The sequence below is a fragment of the Mastigoproctus giganteus genome, chromosome 6, assembly GCF_048544385.1.
Source record: "Mastigoproctus giganteus isolate SK-2022 chromosome 6, ASM4854438v1, whole genome shotgun sequence".
In the NCBI taxonomy this organism is placed as follows: domain Eukaryota; kingdom Metazoa; phylum Arthropoda; class Arachnida; order Uropygi; family Thelyphonidae; genus Mastigoproctus; species Mastigoproctus giganteus.
Window position 1 is genome coordinate 238,119,241 of NC_143580.1, and position 20,440 is coordinate 238,139,680.

Here is a 20,440-nt window from a genome sequence, read left to right on the forward strand (position 1 = left end):
TTGCTAATAGGATCATTACATTCGTTAACCTTCTCATTGCAATATTCGATTAATATTTCATAATTTTTTACTAAAGTAACGACTACAAAATGTCTGGATAACCATCTGACTTCATTTAATGGTCCAAAAGATACAACTGTTGGTGGGGGGGGGGGGGGAAGAGAGAATAGTCACGGTGCCAAATGTTGAGGGGAGGAGAGGCTGAAGCTAAATAAAAGGAAATTAATTATAGTCATGGCTAATTATGGCACCTTTCATCGTGTATATTCTAGGTAACTGATCCGTCCTCCACACGTGTTACCTGGACCTTCTGATGTGGCACTTGCATTACGCCTTCACACTTAAGAAAAGTGGGATACTCCCAATTTGCACCTTTGGTGTAGATTCAGCGTAATGTGTTCATCTCGTGGTTTTGATTAGGACCAGGTCTCGTATACCCTCAACATTGGAGAAAGGAGAGAAACTCACCTCTCCTAATGCCGCAGTTTGAACCTGTTAGCATTGTGTAAATATTGAGGAACTTAATGAAATTAAGTTCATCAATATGCAATAACCCTTATCATTTTGATCTTATTCAAGTCTGGCGATTACTGGTGTGATCAGGAGCTTAGCAATGAAGCAAAATTTCAACATAACAAACATTTATTGAATATATAAAATAAACATGTACACATCACTCACATTCTCTTAAACTCTTCCTGATTAAAACTTCATTATCAAAACAAGAATTCCACCAATACAAAGTATTACAATGATTCATTTGGTTATTTTATATCCCTTTACAAAGGGTCATACCATTAGCATAGTAATTTACAGTATATAAAACTCTCATATATATATATATATATATATATATGGCCATCGCCATTGCTTAAGTATCAACATTCTACATTTAACCTATCCCTCAATATAATATTTAAGTAAATGGGATAATTAAACTGTTGTATTAACCATTTAATATCCATGCTATTCTTCAAAATTATGTTCCGCAACATATAATACATATCATGCTTAACATAGTAAATCATAGGAAGGAATCATCTTCTTTTAAAACTTAGTTATTCCATTATTAGTCCATTTAAAGGTTTGCCTTTCACACACACATCTTACACAAAATAAAGCTTTTCTGCTTACCTCTTTTATCTTCTTCCTTGACTCTCTGGGCTGGCTTCTCCACTCGGGCATTTCCTCCTTGCTTTCTTGATTCTCTGGAATGGCACTGGCACTTAGCTAATTCTTTACCACACTTTTCACTTCGACATTTAACACACTACCAAAAGACTGACCGACCAACTCTTGTCAACCACTCGCACAACTACCAACAACAACTCTTTCTTTACAATGCTCCCTAACACAACCTTCTCTCTAACCCCCCCCCCCCCCCCCCGGTGTCCCACTAAGGCCCTCTTTTTAAACCAGGAGTAGCTCTCTATGTTTAGACAACTACTCCCTCTCATTGGATGTTCTAAGTCCGGGGTCAGATCCCAAGTGTCTGAACAGCATGTGATGGATAAGGAATCATCACCCCCCCCCCATCCTCCAGAGATTTCCATGACCATCAAACCAGGGGTACATCAAGACTCTTTTGGTATAGTTACCACTGTGGCTCTGTGCATCACATGCACAATCTTGACCATTTTGGGCAAGCAAGAATGTTACTCAACACCAAAAACACTTAGAGAAAGCTCACGGTATTTGCTGTACATGTGGGAAAACAACTTTTCCCCATTCTATACCCCACTCTGGTGTCATCCCATTCTTGTGAAGCTCTTGCGTGTTTATAAGGGAAGATAGTCTTTCTTGACCCTTTCCTGACCTTATAACGGAAATCCACTGGTGTACTGTGAATGCAAATCCAGGTTTATGTGGCATGTACATCTACATGGCTTCTTCTATGCTAGTTACGAGTGGGTGGGCTTTTTCTTAAGGTTCTTAATATTTAAACTCTAATTTTGAATAATATTTGCTTGATTCTACTGGTTTCCGTCCTTGTTGATGGAATTAACAGTTTATTGATTAAAATACAGGTGCTCGATTAATAATATATATATCAGAAATAATGGAAACCAGGCTAATATTGGTTTTATCAATTAATAAAGGTTTTAATTTATTCAAAAGAGAAAGGTGGCATCTATACCACTCGTAACACAACATCGTGTTCTGTAACCTGGACTAGTTCTTCTAATTTTCCCTTTTTTATGCTAGACCTGCTAAACATTGTGTATACAGTTCTAAGCAACACCTCTATATCTTTCATAATAGATACATTTTTCCATGCGTCGTCCAATCCTAAACCTTCTCGGTGTGCAACACAATGTTGTTCAGATAGATGTAATATTTCCTTTTTGAGAATTGCTGCTACTCCATTTTTCCTTCCGAGCATAACACTTGCTCCATCTGACGTGAAAATTACCATCTTTTGAATATCAAGATTATATTTGTTGTAAAAAAATTATTTTTTCTAAAATGTTTTGAAGCTTTCAATTTGTAAGCTTCAAAATACCTCCAAATACTGTTTTGTAATATGTTTAATTTTTCACTTGAAATTTAAAATACAAAATTAATACTTTTTGTACTGAAATATCAGTGTTTTTGTCTACAATTAACATATGGAAAGTAGATTCTCTTATTTCATTCAGGATATTTTTTATGAGAACAGAATTTATACATTCAACAAATTCAAATGAATAATTTTTGCTTCTCCAATTTTTAGGTATATCTATAAACTTTTCCATGTGTTCATGAATGTCTTGTACAGAGTTCACTGATGCATTAACTTTTACGGCTAATATCACATCATTAATTAAAACCTTAACCGTATCACAATTTGATTTCAATCATTCACTTCTTTCCTTTTTTATGTTACGTACTTCTACAGTTTCTGTCAAAATACTAAAATTCCACCTTTTTTCAGATTACATAACTTGGTAACTGTGTCTGTAACCTTCTGACTTAGATACTGTTTTAAATAATCTAGTTTCCATTCTTCCTATTTTCTTTATGTATTAAATTCTCCTGTAACTTTTGCTTCTGCACAAAAAGTACACAAGACAACACCATTTTCTTCATTGTATTGAAAAATATCTCAAACAAAAGGCTTTGCTTTTTGTTTGATGATGGAATTTCAGCATCAATTTGTTTTAAAAGCCAATCCTTTTTAAATGTTTTGCAAGTTTTTAATTTACAGTATTTATGTCTTCTGTTTTTCTTTTGGATATTTTTTATCTGAAAATTAAAGAACTTTATTAATTCTATGTATTTTGTAAATGAAGTTATAAAATATTAGGAAAAATCACAAATTTTTAGTGCATTATTAAAATAGTTTATAAAAATTTTTAAAAAAAGTTTAATTTTTTATATTTTACCGTCTTTAATAAAATATTAAGTAATACTAAACGTTTTTGGTTATACATAAAAAAAAAAATCCGGATCAGTAGATCCGCTGCCATTCCACCCACATATTTTTATGTATTAATTAGTAAAAATTAATATGTAAAAAACTCGACTTTGAAAATTTTCACGATTACAATACATTCCTTATATACTCTACCCCCACAACCACACACATACTGTGTATGTGTGTGGTTGAGTGGATGGAATGTAAAAATGCTGACTTTCCCTATTATATGGTATTTATATTATTTTTATAACAATACATTTACCTTAAAAACATCCAATATAAGCTACAACCACTACAGTCCTTTATATATTCGTAATGTAATAATTTTTTTCGTATAAATAAAAATCAACACACATAATTTTTCACTATGCACTATGTATTTGTAAATAAAAGATGTGGGAACATGTTATGCAATAGCGAATCTTATGGCATGAGCTATTCCCCCCTTCCTATATCCATTCTTCCACTAATACTCCTGTCACCATCTATTATGTCGGTGGTATGCACAGGAAGTAAAAGCACCTGTGCAACTTCATTGAAATCAGTGCATGGCCGTGCACACACGCAGCTTAGAGGGAACCGTGACCCCAATCACTATAGCACCCAACAAAGAGTCAGCCCACAGAAACTAACAAAACCAAAGCACACTGTTTTTACAAGAACAAAACAATTGAATTACACTAATGGAAATAGATGATCAAGCATGCATGCATGCATGCATGCAGGAGAAACTGATGCAATACTGGTGATACATACAGAAGATGACAAATGATGGTCAACCTATAATTCCCAAAGAAAGATAAGCCAAAACAGGATCAACATAATCTGACTGCTTCTACCTCCTGGAAGGAGCAGTCAGATCAATCATCTAAGTCTAAACTAAGTAATGCAGAATATATGCAGTGGACTGAAGCTTGCGCAGCAATATTGATGAGCTAAGCAGATTTAGTTGAAATATATAATCCTGTAAGTATTTTTCTACAGGAAACTTAACTAACAGGAAACACACCAGGATATTTCCTAAGGTAAGAAACTATACTGTGTATAGAACCTGACAGAAGCACAGAATCGTCTGCTGTGGGGGAGTTACAATTCTTAAATGCAATTTCCCATTCAGACATATTCCTCTTCAAACTAACTTAGAAATAGTGGTGGTATGCATCATTGGAATCACTTTAACCCTGCTCTCAATATATATTCTGCAAATTTTTTGCTTGCTTGTCCTGATCTTGACAGTGTAATATCTCAGCTTTCACCTTTACTTTTTTTGGGAGATATGAATGGCCACAACCCATTAAGAGGTTCTTCTTACCTGATGCTACATGTCTTCCTATATATATATATTACCCCACAGGTGCTCCCTCTGCTTTAGATTTATCAGTATATTATCCTATTAGATTTATCAGTATGTTATCCTAACTATTTGAGTGTGGAATGGTTAGTGCCACGTGATCAACACAGCAGTCATTACTTCCTTATTTCTGTAAAAAATAAACTCAATCTCTCAGTTTTTAAGTCACAACATCCTAACCTTTACGAAAGCAAAAACCCTTCCCTTTACCCCTGATGGTAGTTACCTCTTTGAGTAAATCCCACTTCAGCACACTGTGACCACTACCACCTAGTGGTTCCTTTATCTGCAGATTCTTAATGCATGAAGAATCATTACTGATAATCAAATCAAGAGTACTACTCCCTCTAGTTGCCTCCTGAACATTCTGATGTAGAAAACAATCATCCAATAAATCCACAAAAGCCTTGCTAGTGTGTTAGTGACCAACCCACAAATTCCAGTCAATATCTGGGAAATTAAAATCCCCCATTATAAGACTCTCTGATTTACTGGCCCACTCTATTTCCCTGTACAGTTTCTTATTATACTCATCAGAGTCTTTAGGCCTATAGCACACTCCTACTCTCAATTTTGATCTCCCAATGCTTATGTCACACCAAACTGACTCGACACTGCACTGTCCAGTGATGTCGACTGGCTTCATTTCCTTGGATTTTATGTGTTTCTTAACTAATAGCCTAACCCCTCCTCCCTTCCTATCCTGTCTGTCCTTTCTGTAGACGTTGTAGTTCCCAAATTCCAGTTCTGCATTCCTTATATCTGTGTGACACAACGTCTCTGAAATCCCAACAATATCCACCTTTGATGCTTTGAACAATACCTCAAATTCATCAAATTTATTTACCAATCTCCTAGCATTGCTGTACACGCAAGTATACATGCATCTGTTCTTTTTCTTAGCTACCCTAACACAACCAATGTGTTTACTTGTACCACAGTGACTCCCAGCGGTCTCTGAAATATCCTGCATCTTGTTTTCCTGGCTGCTGCTCATTCCAATAGAAGCAGCACAAGAATCACTTTCACCTCTGCCAGTTGCTACTGTTAATCTATTAGTCCTTGTATCCCTCCACGCTAGCAGTGTTCCAACCCACCTAACACTGCTTCGATAGCATCAGCAAATATTCTTGTATCCTTTCTATTTAAGTGTATCCCATCCCTTTAGAAGCAGTCTCTCCAGTTAACAAGTACAGACCAGGCTGAAAAAAATTCTACCCCTTGAGCCTTTCACAATCTTTCCAGGGCCGAATTGATTGACTAGGCTCTCATCATATACTCCCTCCTATGGTGTCTGGGCAGAATTGTAGACACTTTCAAATTCAACCCTAATTCACGGCTTTTTTTCAACAGTGACCTGTACTTGCTAAGTAATTCTGCCGGTCTCCTACTCTTAATATCATTTTGCTTGAATGAAGCTTCCAGATCCACAATTGTTTTGCTGATTGCAGCATTTGAGTCCTGCAGTTTACTTATGGTTTTTTTCAATTTTGTCAAAGGAATCTGAGACAAATGAAATTGATTTCTTGATATCTTCTGCATCTGTCTTCAGGTCTTCCATTTGCTTCTTTATTGGTACAATTTTTATATTAGTAAATCCAGCAAATGGATTTTACTGGATAGCTTCCTTAGTATGTCCTCTATATTTAGGGTGTTCGCCTGCTTTTATGTAACCTCTAAGTCTTTATTTAAAACAGTTGATGAATGCAGCAAATCATGATATTCTTCTGTGGAGTAGGAAATATCACATTTTTCTTCCTTCTCTTCTTTCCTGCATGATATACACCTCTACTGCCGTCCCTTTACAGGTTGCTTCTTTCAATGAGCATTGATAATGATGCCCATTGTTTCAGCCATGACATACCACCTCTATTATTCCGCCGCTAGAGGGCTAAGAGTAAGGATGTCTACTGTATTAGTGCTCTTAGAGTAAATTGAAAATCTTTGCCATTTGTAAGTTGTTAAATTCTTTCTTTTGTTGTTTATTTTGTGCAAGTGCATTATCCGAAACGTCTTGTGTTAAAACTAACTCTGCTCCAAAGATTTGCAAACATCCTTACTCTTAGCCCTCTGGCGGCGGAATAATAATAATAATAATACTGAAGCCTAAAGATAAAGATACAAGAAATCCGGTGAAATATAGGCCAATCACCTGCCTCCCAACAATGTACAAGATCCTGACCAGCTGCATAACCAGGAAGATAACAGACCACTTGGAGAGGCAGAGCATAATGGTCGAACTGCAGAAAGGATGCAAGCGACTGAGCAAAGGATGCAAGGAGCAATTAACCATAGATACTGCAGTTATGGAGCAAGCATACAAGAAGTGCCGCAACATATACACAGCCTACATCAATTACCACAAGGTCTTCGACTCCATGCCTCATAGCTGGCTAATAGAGGCTCTGAAAATCTACAAAGTCAATCTGATAGTGACAAACATCCTAGGAGAAACGATGGCGAAATGGAGTACCATGATTAAGGTCAAAAACATCACAACCAGGCCAATCCCCATAAAGAGAGGAATCTTTCAGAGATACCCTGAGCCCATTGTGGTTCTGCCTAGCACTTAACCCGCTATCTACCATGCGAACAGTAGCAAATACGGATATAACCTCAAAGAAGGAAAGAAGAACCTGTACACCCTCACCCACCTGATGTATATGGTTGACATCAAGCTCTACGCAGGAACTGAGAAGCACCTTCAGCAACTACTCCAGATCGCCGAAGAATTCAGCAAGGATATTAGGATGGAATTTGGTCGAGACAAATGCAAGACCCATGGATTGCATCAGGGAAAATTAGTCAACCGAAACTACCAGCTGCAGAGTGGTAAAGAGATTGAAGCCATGGCAGAGGGAGAGGCCTACAAATACTTGGGGATAATGCAGGCTCAGCAGTTACAGCACAAGGAAATTAAGACCTGCCTGACCGAAAAATACCATCAGAGACTCAGAAGCCTGCTGAAAGCAAAGCTGAACGGAGGGAACACAGTTAAAGCCATAAACACCTATGCAGTCCCAATCCTTCGGGGTCATAGATTGGATTAACACCGAGCTGGAGGATATCATGAGAAAGACAAGGACAATGATGACCAAGAGCCGCCAACACCATCCGAGAGCTGCTGTGGAGAGACTGACAATTGCCCGGGAAGAAGGAGGAGGAGGAAGGAGCCTGATAGACCTCATTGAGCAACAGAAGACAGTGATAGTTAACCTGAAGGATTACTTCCAGAAACACACAGCAGCACTCCACCAGGCCATAAGGAAGACAGACGAGCGGTATACCCCACCCAACCTAAGCAAAGAGCCCCCCAACCAGGAGGTACAAACGATGCTAGAAAGATGGGCAGAGAAGACACTCCATGGCAGACACTACAATGATCTCTATCAAGGTCACATAGATAAAATTGCTTCCAATGTATGGCTCATGAGCGGGACATCCTTCCCCGAGACTGAAGGATTCATGCTCACCATCCAAGACCAGATAATCAACACCAGGAACTATAGAAAATACATCGCCAAGGAGCCCGGAGTGTTAGATGACACATGTTGACGATGCCACCTGGCCTCAGAAATGATCCAACACATCACCGTGGGATGCAAGGTGGGATTACCCAGACTGAGTACACTCATAGACACGACCAGGTAGACAGGATAATACATCTGAAGCTAGCAAGGAAATACCAGTTGATCGAAGAAAGTGTACCGTACTAAAAGTACAAACCCAGGCAGTACTAGAGACCCCAACCCACAAGCTGTACTGGGACCGTGCCATAATAAGGATAGGACAATCCCGCACAACAGACCGGACATAACCCTTGTGGACAAGAAGGAAAAGGCTACCTATCTGATTGACATAGCAGTACCCAACACTGGCAACCTGCAGAAAACCCCCCAGGGCACCTCCGTAGCCAGGTGGGCAGGAGCAGCAGTGTGTAGCACACGCTTCTTGATTAGACCAGGGTTCGAGCCTGTAATTCACCAAATACGGAGGAGGCAGCAAGGTCAGGGAATGACCACCGCATATCCATGGAGCAATATGGCCTTTGTTGCTTATGCTCCTGAAAACCAAATAACAACAACAACAACAGCAGAAAACCCATGGGGAAAAAATCAGGAAGTACACGAACCTAAGACAGGAGATCAAAGAGATGTGGCATATGCAACAAGTAACGACCATCCCGATCATCGTGTCAACCACAGGTATGGTGCCAAAGACCCTATATAACAGCCTAGCAGCAATAGGTCTCCCAGTGAACACCTACAAGGAACTCCAGAAAGTCGCAATCCTAAACACCTGTAGGATTGTCAGAGAGTTCCTCGACCAACAGTGACATCAGACATAACAACAACCACCCTGTGTACTTGGTAGTAATACCCATCACGAGATGGAACCCCCAATCAGGGAGAAATAATATAAGAGCAGAAATAATAATAATAATAATAACTAGCACCTCAACTTTGTAATACCTTCTTAGGCACAAACATCACACTAATTTTTTCATCATGTAATAAACTGAGTATATAGCAAATATAAGGAAATGTATAAATATCCATGATATAAACAATATAATATACCTTGTAAGTTGTCAACAAGGATGTAACACGTGCTACATAGGTAGTACCACCACAAAATATGCAACATCCAAAACAGCCAATACGAGAGCATACTATCATTGTAATAGTTTCAAATCAGACCAACCAGGAACTGAATTAAGTCAACATGTATACTCTTTTAATCATGACCCATTAATAGATAATGCAATTACACTAAATAAACTTAAATTGAATTATAAGATATTTCAGTATGATGCCCTTGCCATAGAATGGTTTCCCCAAAATAGATCATACGAAATTCTAAACACCAGATTACCTATGAATCTGTCACCAATATGGCAGCTCAAATGAATCAAATTCCCACGTGTTTAATGCGATGCACCCTGGGTACTTTGATACTATAAATTTTCGCTCAACTTATGTCATTTACCAACTGATGATGACGACATTGAAAGCTTCACGTCTAGCTCGTGGCTTTTCAACACTCGAATTTTCATACAATTTTATAAATGACAACCAGGAAAAGGTGGTGCACTCCCTCTTCCTAGGGATATGTTTTAAATTAATTAATCTATTAATGTAATGGAACTTTCAGTTTTACTCTCTTTTTACCTTCCTTTCATGTAATTTTAACCTTAACCAATATGGATCTCCAAGGTGAGTACTAAGATAATAAGCTTTGCTAAGGATTTAATAGCACTTAGTTATTGAACTTTCTATCTCAACTACCATAATTTACATTGACTCCCTCAGTGCTGTTTCTGCCATAAGGAAGAACTTCTCATCCTACCTTGAAACACATTCATTCTCAGCTATTTTCCTGCAGCATGTCCAATCAGTCAATCAGTTTTTGCTGGATCCCAGGCCATTCTGGCATTCCGGGAAATGAAAGTGAGTGCAGACCTCGCAGCTTAAACATCCTCAACCAGCTGTCCCAGAACATCCTCAGATTCCTTACACTGATTATAAGCCTGTTATTCGCAAAGCAAATTAAGACAACTGGTCACAAATCTGGAAAAGTAACAACAACAATAAATTTTACCAGATAAAGCAAAAACCAAAGCTGTGGCTCTCAGGCGTGCAACAAAACACACAAGAGGAAGTGGTACTGGTAAGACTCAGAATTGGACACACTCATCATGCCCATCTGTTCCTCCTACTGGGAGAAGATCCACCCCAGTGTTCATCCTGTGACAGTCAACTTACAATTAGGCATTTTCTGTTTGATTGTCCCTTATATTCAACCACACACTTTTCGTTTAATTCACATTGACATGGTGCAGATAATCTGATTTTCAAGTGAATCACAGAGAGAGAGAGCCATTTAGGCCTTATCGGCCCATGTGTCATTAATCTCTAATCACAACAATAATGGGGATTACTATATTCAGGAACTTTCCAGAAGTGTTGATCTGCAAGGTTGCTTGGATGGATTAGCCTGAATACAGGTTGTCCGGTGAAAGGAGTCTTTTCACTGCCAACCACGTGCACAGGCACCCGGGGTGGATGGGATCTATCCAGTTATATTAAAGGAGGCAGCAAAGGAAGTAAGCAAACCCCTAGCCATAATTATGAGAGCTTCTTTGGACTCAGGGGAGGTACCCATGGACTGGAGATGTGCAAATGTAACCCCAATTCACAAAGGAGGATCAAAGGCTGACACAAGTAATTATAGACCTGTTAGTTTAACTTCGGTTCCAGGAAAATTAATGGAGGCACTGGTTAAAGAAGCACTGCAGGATCATCTGGACAAGAATTCAGTTATAGCTCAGACACAGCATGGGTTTGTTAAGGGCAGGTCTTGTCTGACCAATTTGATTGGATACTATGATGTAGTCACAAAAGAACTGGATGCAGGGAATAACTTTGATATTATATATTTGGATCTTAGAAAGGCTTTTGATACTGTTGCGCATGGAAGACTGCTGCACAAATTGGAGAAGTGTGGCATTCGAGGCAAATTGCTGCTATGGATAAAGGGATGGTTGAGTGGCAGAAGACAGAGAGTGGTAATCAATGGACACTGCTCAACGTGGACTAATGTTATTAGTGGAGTTCCTCAGGGTTCAGTGTTGGGTCCATTGTTGTTTTCTGTATTTATAAATGATATTGATGATGGTGTATCAGGCTTAATGTCCAAGTTTGCAGACGATACAAAGGTTGGCAGGGTTGTTAAGGACACTACTGATACTATGCTGCTGCAACAGGATCTGGAAAGGTTGAGCAGATGGGCTGAGAGGTGGCAAATGAAGTTTAACATTGACAAATGTAAAGTACTACATATGGGAAACAGTAACCCCAGATCAACGTATCAACTCTGTGGTACTACGCTGACAGTGGTAGAGAATGAAAAGGACCTGGGGGTAATTGTGCAGGCAGATATGAAGTTCTCTGAGCAGTGCAGACGAGCTGCAAGAGTAGCTCATGGTGTCTTGTCAATGATATACAGGAATTTTTCTAGCAGGGACAGGGATGTGATTATTCCCTTGTATAAGGCATTGGTCAGGCCACACCTTGAGTACTGTATACAGGTCTGGAGGCCTCATTTCAAGAAGGATGTAGAGCTGCTGGAACGAGTACAGAGAAGGGCAACAAGATTAGTGAATGGAACAAAGGGTTGCTCTTACGAAGAAAGGCTTAAGTTTTGCAAATTACAGAGCCTGGAGACTAGGCATCGCCGAGGTGATCTGATAGAGGTGTACAAGGCTTTGAATGGCTTGAGCATGCTCAATGCCGATGGAATTCTTCCTCTTGCTCAGAATAATCACCTGAGAGGGCATAAATTCAAATTGAGGAAGGACGGATGTCGGATAGATGTGCGGAAATTCGCCTTTAGCCAGCGGGCAGTTGGTTTGTGGAATAGACTTCCATCGCTTGTTGTTGAAGTTGATAGCCTAAACAAATTTAAGGCTCAGCTGGACAGGTATTTCGAACGAATTGAGGGGTGAAATGGGAGTAGTGGTTGTTTTTTTTTTTTTTTTTTTTTTTCTTTTTTTTTTGGCTGATGCTGAATAAGCTTGCTTTCTTGCATCATATGCCTCTACTAATGCTAATGCTAAATGCTAACCATATATGTGGGAGCTGTGGGTAGTGGTGCTTGCTCCAGCTGTTTATTATTGGTTTAGAGGTGATGTCTTTCTGTTGCCATTGTCAGATGATAAAGTTCATCTTGGTTATCGTAACCTGGTATTAGGCTGCTAGGATGGTTCTGTGATGATAGTTCAAATCTCATTCTGAGCAGGCTCTATGCATCTTGGAATAGGATTATCCAGGTTTAAGTAACTCGGGAATGATTAATAAAATATTGATACTATATCCCTGATATGCCAGAATAATAAAAAAACACACAATATCTTCAGAAGAATGAAGAAAAATAGTTATATATTTTTAATTTGTTCAATTAAAAACTTTTTTTGGGAACAGCGGTGAAGTAGCCAGAGTGGCACATAAGAAAAGAAAACATAAAAGGAAGAAAAAACGCATGTTATTGAACTGCAAAAACTGATATGTATTTCGTAGTCTTGGTTATTATTATAGTTGGCCTTCATTGGTGCCGATGACTTCACCGCTTTCTGTCTTTCTCCTTTGTTGTGTTCACCATTGCCACTGACAAATCTGAATTCCACACGATACTTGTTAATGTGTGGCCATTTTCATACATCCTTATTATTTTAATTTTCTGATCCAACTCGATCGCTTTCTTTTCTAGACAGATTTACTAGTACTGCTAGTTGGCACTGTGTTAACGGTCAAAATTAAATTTTCTGTAAAGAACTTCACAGGGTTAAGGCAAAAACTCACTATTATCGCCCCATGCGAGCTCGCATTTTACTAAACACATTTCTGGAGGTCACTACTATAAAACAGTAAAAACAATTTGCACTTTCCAGGTTATTGGGCTTATCTGTTAGTGCATCTAATTAAAAACGGGTAGTAAACTCAGTCTTATTGCATTTGCGATAATAACGATAGCTGGAATTCTGTGGTTTTTTCTTTATTATGGTGAAATGTGTGTCCCCTTCACTGAAATCTTCAGTCATATAAAAAAATATAAATAACATAACGTAAGTCCAAGGTTATGTAAGTCGGGGACTTATTGTATCGAAAAATGTTCAGCAACATATGTAAAAAGTATGGTGATAGATAAAAACAGAAAAAACTTACTGCGCACTACTCGCATGTCCAATACGATGCTTCCCGTTTATTTTTTACGGTCTATTTTAAATCTAATAGCTTCACTTTATTTTTTACAATGTTGCATATGGTTTGGTCATCAACATTATAATGGTTCTTTAGAGATTTAATGGATGCACTGTTTTCAAACTTTTGAATAGTTTCAAGTTTTTGTTTAATTGAAAGCACAACTCTTGCGTTTGCCCATCATTTTAGCGATTTCTAAACAAAAAAAATAAAATAAAATAGTTGCTATAAAAAAAAAAAAAAAATTCCGACATTCCTGACATACATAATAAAACAAAATTTGTCCTTTTGCGGTGCGACGGAACACAACAATTGATGCGATGCACTAAAACAAACTAAGCATTTGGTCTCTTTTTTTTTTTTTTTTTTGAGTGGGGAGGTGTGAAGACAGCTGGGGTTGCAAGATAATAGGTACACTAATCTCCCAATGATGACTTATAATGCCGCTTCTTGTCACTTATTTACTTACGACTTGCAAGACATCTGTTTATACCTATTCTATTTATTACATGAATTTTATGATTTCTGGTTGTTTTTTTTTTTAATCTTGAAGTGTCCTGGTAAATCGTATTTGCAATCTCAGAAGCAGACACTGCATCCTTAGAACATTCTTCCCTCTGCAGGTCAACCAAACTTGTAGCAAGAAGGGAGAGGGAACGAGAGAGATGTTTCCAATTAACACCTCCAGTTAATTGACAAAGTTGTCATCATAAAACGTAAAATTCCTCCTGTTGTGTCATATTCTTAGCAGGGCTTCATATTTTGCAACTGAGACATCAGTTTTTTTTTGCTTTTTTGCCATCAGGTCTCACATGAATAATGATAGTCCCCTTTAGTTCCCTTAAGAAGTGATAGCTGATTAGTAGCATCATCACTTTTTGTCCCTGGGAGGCATACTCTGGTTTGATTCCATCTGTCTTTATTGCAGAAAATGTTCTTGATTTCCTTGACAATTGAATCCCCCTATTAAGAGTGCCTCACTTTAAAGAAGCGTACTTAGTTTTGCTTCCTGATCATTCATTCTTGGGGGCTTATATTTCAGGAGGGCATCACATGGAATAGTGCTGGATACTTAAATAACTGACAAGTCCCATGTTTCTTATCTTCCAGAGCACCTACTTGCTTTTTCTGAAAATCATTCTCATCCAGTATGCCAAATTTTGACCTGAAATTGCTGCATTCTTTACATCAAGCACACAGAATTACATCTCCCATGTTACAAATGACATGATAGGTTAGTCATTTGGGTTAACCATTTGAAAATACAGTTCTTGATTGAGGTTGATAGGTAATCATTTAAAATAATTATTTTTTTTTCTGTTTGATGAATTGTTTGATATATTAGTACAAACTAGAGTTGCATTAATATTTAAATTAAATTGTATGCTAAAAAATGCTATTCAGTTTTATTAAACATTTTATTACCAGTCTTAAACAGAGATTGCTTAATATGTTTTGAGACAAAATTTGTCTTGTGTATAAAATAAGATTTTTTTTCTGTTTGTCTTTTAGGTAAAACATGGTCACTCAAGAAGATGCTGGTGTGTGTTAATAGGCCGAATGTTCCTCTATTTTAAAACACCAAATGATACCGTAAGTTTTTAAGCATCTCTAAATAATATCATGATACCTTAAGTTTTTAAACATCTCTACACAATACATATACAAAGCATTTTAAAAATATATGTCCTCTATGAAAGTTCAGTGATTTTCCAGTTGTCACTTGTTTCAAGAGGTCTTAGTTTGAATCCTTCATTTGAGGTTTAATTAGTCAATTTGGGGTAGAGGGAGTAGGGGTTTTCTTCCATGTGTTATTTTAGGTTATTCAGCCTGTACAATATGCTAATCATCCCATGAAATATGCTACATTCAGATATAATACATAATGCAGTATGGCTTTATGTGCTAAAGAACTATCAAAAAGTAAAGAACTATCAAAATGTGGTGGAGGTTGATAGCCTAAATAAGTTTAAGGCTCAGCTGGACAGGTATTTTGAACGAACAGAGGGGTGAAGTGGAAGTGGGTTTTTTTTTTTTTTTTTTTTTGGCTGATGCTGCATAAGCTTGCTTTCTTGCATCAAATGCCTCTACTAATGCTAATGCTAATGCTAAAGTATGTAAAAAAAATCCAGGCATATTTTAGGAATCAAAATAAGGAAAAGAAAAAAGTTATAAACATGTATTTGAAAATGCTTCATTTTGAATTTATTACACTTGAAAGTGATTTACAATAACCATTTGAAGGAGTGTTCTTTAAACTGGAATGAATGAATGAAGAGAATGGAGGTATGAATATGCTTTTGCTCATTCAACACATATTAATATATGTGTTGAAATGCGTTGGAGGATTGTTTTCTACAGCAACGTGTTCAAGGGACAACCAGAGGGGGTAATACTCTTGATCTGATTATCAGCAGTGATGACTCATACATTAGGAATTTGCATATAAAGGAACCACTAGGTGACAGTGATCACAGTCTATTGATGTGGGATTTACTTAAAGATGTAACTACCATCAAGGGTAAAGGAAGGGTTTTTGTTTTCTTAAAGGTGACTACAGTGGTCTCAGGCAGTTCTTAAATTCTATAAAATTCTATACAATGGGATCAACTGATGATGTTAAAAATAGTGAATTCTAAATGGGTGGCCTTCAGGGAATTAATCTTGGAAGCCATTAGGCTTTTAATACCAACTAAGAAATACTGTTCAAGATTTAGGTCTAAATGGATGTGAAATGAACTAATAAGGCTCGCAGCAGAGAAGAAATATGCATGGGATACATATAAATTACCAGGTGATGCAGAAACCCTTTGCAGATATAAGCTAGTCTGTAATCAAGTCACAAAGGAGGTTAGCCAAGCGAAGGCTGATTACGAGAAATCCTTGGCAAAGTGTGCAAAGGAAAACAACAAAGACTTCTTTACTTATGTAAACTCTAGAAGGAAGGGATGAATCAGTTGGTCCATTTGATGTTGATGGTTTCCATGTTGACGATCCTACTCAAATATCTGACAAACTGAATGAATATTTTGCATCTACATTCGCACATGAGGAATTCTGTAAGGAAGCAGAGGACAAAAGTTTACGAAACTTTAACAGGGAGCTAAATGATTTTGTAATAACAGAGAGCAAAATGGAGGAGAAATTGTTGAAGTTAAACATATGGAAGGCACCTGGGGTAGATGGAATCTATCGAGTTATATTGAAGGAGGCAGCGGGGGAAATAAGCAAACCTTTAGCCTTAATTATGAGAGCATCTTTAGATTCAGAGGAGGTCCCCATGGACTTGAGTTGTGCAAATCTATCCCCAATTCACAAAGGGGGTTCAAAGGGTGATGCAAATAATTATAGACCTGTTAGTTTAACTTCTGTTCCGGGGAAAATAATTGAGTCACTGGTTAAAAAAGTGATGCAGGATCATCTCGACAAGACTTCAGTTATAGTTCGGACACAGCATGGGTTTGTTAAGAGGAAGTTTTGTCTGACCAATTTGATTGGATATTATGATGTGGTCTCATAGGAACTGGATGCAAAGAATAATTTTGATGTCATATACTTGGATATTAGGAAGGCTTTTGAAACTGTTGCACATGGAAGACTTCTGTACAAATTGGAGCAGTATGGCATTGAGGGAAAGGTGCTGCTATGGATAAAGGGATAGTTGAGTGGGAGATGGCAGATAGTGGCAATCAATGGACACTGCTCTATGTGGATGAGTGTGATTAGTGGAGTCCCCCAGGGTTCATTGCTGGCCCCATTGGTGTTTTGTGTATTTATCAATGATATCGATGAAGGTATATCAGATTTAACATCCGTCCAAGTTTGCAGATGATAAAAGGTTGGCAGGGTTGTTAATGATAGTAAAGACAGTATGGTGCTGTAACAGGATCTAGAAAAGTTAGGTAGATTAGCTGCAAAGTGGCGACTGAAGTTTAATATTGACAAATGCAAAGTACTGCATATGGGTAGCAGTAACTCCAGAGTAACATATTAACTGTGTGGTACTATACTCAGGGTGGTAGAGAATGAAAAGGACCGGGGGTAATTGTGTAGTCAGATATGAAGTTTTCTGAGCAGTGCAGACAGTCTGCCAGAGCAGCTCATGGTGTATTGTCAAATTGCTGCTATGGATAAAGGGGTGGTTGAGGGGGAGAAGACAGAGAGAGGTAATCAATGGACACTGCTCATCGTGGACTAATGTTATTAGTGGAGTCCCTCAGGGTCCATTATTGTTTTCTGTATTTATAAATGATATTGATGATGGTATATCAAGCTTAATGTCCACGTTTGCAGACGATACAAAGGTTGGCAGGGTTGTCAAGGACACTACTGACACTATGCTGCTGCAACAGGATCTGGAAAGGTTGAGCAGATGGGCTGAGAGGTGCAAATGAAGTTTAAACATTGACAAATGTAAAGTACTACACATGGGAAACAGCAACCCCAGAGCAACGTATCAACTCTGTGGTACTACACTGACAGTGGTAGAGAATGAAAGGGACTTGGGGTGTGGTTGTGCAGGCAGATATGAAGTTCTCTGAGCAGTGCAGATGGGCTGCAAGAGTAGCTCATGGAGTATTGTCAATGATATACAGAATTTTTCCAGCAGGGATAAGGAGGTGATTATTCCTTGTATAAGGCAATGGTCAGGCCACACCTAGAGTACTGTATACAGGTCTGGAGGCCTCATTTCAAGAAGGATGTAGAGCTGCTGGAACGAGTACAGAGAAGGGCAACAAGATTAGTGAATGGAACAAAGGGGTGCTCTTATGAAGAAAGGCTTAAGTTTTGCAAATTACAGTGTCTGGAAACTAGGCACCAGCGAGGTGATCTGATAGCATTAGCATTAGCAATTAGTAGAGGCATTTGATGCAAGAAAGCAAGCTTATGCAGCATCAGCCAAAAAAAAAAAAAAAAAAAAGTAACATAAATAAATAAAAATAACCACTTCCACTTCACCCCTCTGTTCGTTCGTAAATACCTGTCCAGCTGAGCCTTAAACTTATTTAGGCTATCAACTTCCACGACAAGGGATGGAAGTCTGTTCACACCCACCAACCACCCGCTGGCTAAAGGCAAATTTCCGCAACTATCTCCTACATCTGTCTTTCCTCAATTTGAATTTATGCCCTCTCAGGTGATTTTTCTGAGCTAGAGGAAGAATCCCATCAGCATTGAGCATGCTCAAAACCATTCAGCAGCTTTGTACACCTCTATCAGATCACCCCGCTGGTGCCTAGTTTCCAGACACTGTAATTTGCAAAACTTAAGCCTTTCTTCGTAAGAGAACCCCTTTGTCCCATTCACCAATCTAGTTGCCCTTCTCTGTACTCGTTCCAGCAGCTCTACATCCTTCCTGAAATGAGGCCTCCAGGCCTGTATACAGTACTCCTAGGTGTGGCCTGACCATTGCCTTATACAAGGGAATAATCACCTCCTTATCCCTGCTAGAAAAATTCCTATATATCATTGACAATACACCATGAGCCTACTCTTGCAGCTCGTCTGCACTGCTCAGAGAACTTCATATCTGCCTGCACCACCACCCCCAGGTCCCTTTCATTCTCTACCACTGTCAGTGTAGTACCACAGAGTTGATACGTTGCTCTGGGGTTGCTGTTTCCCATATGTAGTACTTTACATTTGTCAATGTTAAACTTCATTTGCCACCTCGAAGCCCATCTGCTCCAACCTTTCCAAATCCTGTTGCAGCAGCATAGTGTCAGTAGTGTCCTTGACAACCCTGCCAACCTTCGTATCGTCTGCAAACTTGGACATTAAGCCTGATATACCACTCATCAATATCATTTATAAATACAGAAAACAATAAAGGCCCCAATACTGAACCCTGAGGGACTCCACTAATAACATTAGTCCACGATGAGCAGTGTCCATTGATTACCACTCTCTGTCTTCTCCCCCTCAACCACCCCTTTATCCATAGCAGCAACTTGCCTCCAATGCCACACTGCTCCAATTTGTGCAGCAGTCTTCCATGTGCAACAGTATCAAAAGCCTTTCTAAGATCCAAGTATATAATATCAAAGTTATTCCTGCATCCAGTTCTTTTGTGACTGCATCATAGTATCCAATCAAATTGGTCAGGCAAGACTTCCCTTAACAAAACCATGCTGTGTCCTAGCTATAACTGAAGTCTTGTCTAGATGATCCTGCAGTGCTTCTTTCACCAGTGCCTCCATTAATTTTCCGGGAACAGAAGTTAAACTCACAGGTCTATAATTACTTGTGTCAGCCTTTGATCCCCCTTTGTGAATTGGGGTCACATTTGCACATCTCCAGTCAATGGGTACCTCCCCTGAGTCCAAGGAAGCTCTCATAATTATGGCTAAGGGTTTGCTTACCCTCCTTTGCTGCCTCCTTTAATATAACTGGATAGATCCCATCCACCCCAGGTGCCTTTCTTGTGTTTATCTTCAACAATTTCTCCTCCACTTTGCTCTCAGTTATTACAAGATTCTCTAGCTTACTGCTAGAGTTGAATACACCTCTGGCATTCCCCTCGCTGAATAACTCCTCATGTGTGAATGTCGATGCAAAATATTCATTTAGTTTGTTAGCTACCCGAGCAGGGGTCATCAACAGTTGACCCATCGATCTCAAGTGGACCAATCTGATTCATCCCCTTCCTTCTAGAGTTTACATAAGTAAAGAACTCTTTGCTGTTTTTCTTCGCATCCCTTGCCAAGGATCTCTCGTAATCTGCCTTCGCCTGCCTAACCTCCTTTGTAACTTGGTTACAGATCAACTTGTATCTATCATAGGCATCCGTGTCACGTGTTAATTTGTATGTATCCCATGCATTTTTCTTCTCTGCCATATGCCTCATTAGTTCATCTGACAACCATTTAGGCCTAAACCTTGAACAATATTTCTTAGTTGGTATGTAAAGCCTAGTAGCTTCCACAATAA

The 20,440-nt window shown here is 38.6% G+C and overlaps 1 protein-coding gene across 1 annotated transcript in view; it reads left to right on the forward strand.

Annotated features, from left to right (window-relative positions):
• The window catches only part of LOC150085112 (pleckstrin homology domain-containing family H member 1-like), a 919,142-nt gene that overhangs the window by 738,610 nt on the left and 160,092 nt on the right, over positions 1–20,440 (forward strand). The window contains exon 17 of the mRNA XM_090376468.1: positions 15,023–15,103. Within this exon, the coding sequence (XP_090232594.1) occupies positions 15,023–15,103 (81 nt within the window). The remainder of the gene's footprint in view (positions 1–15,022; positions 15,104–20,440) is intronic.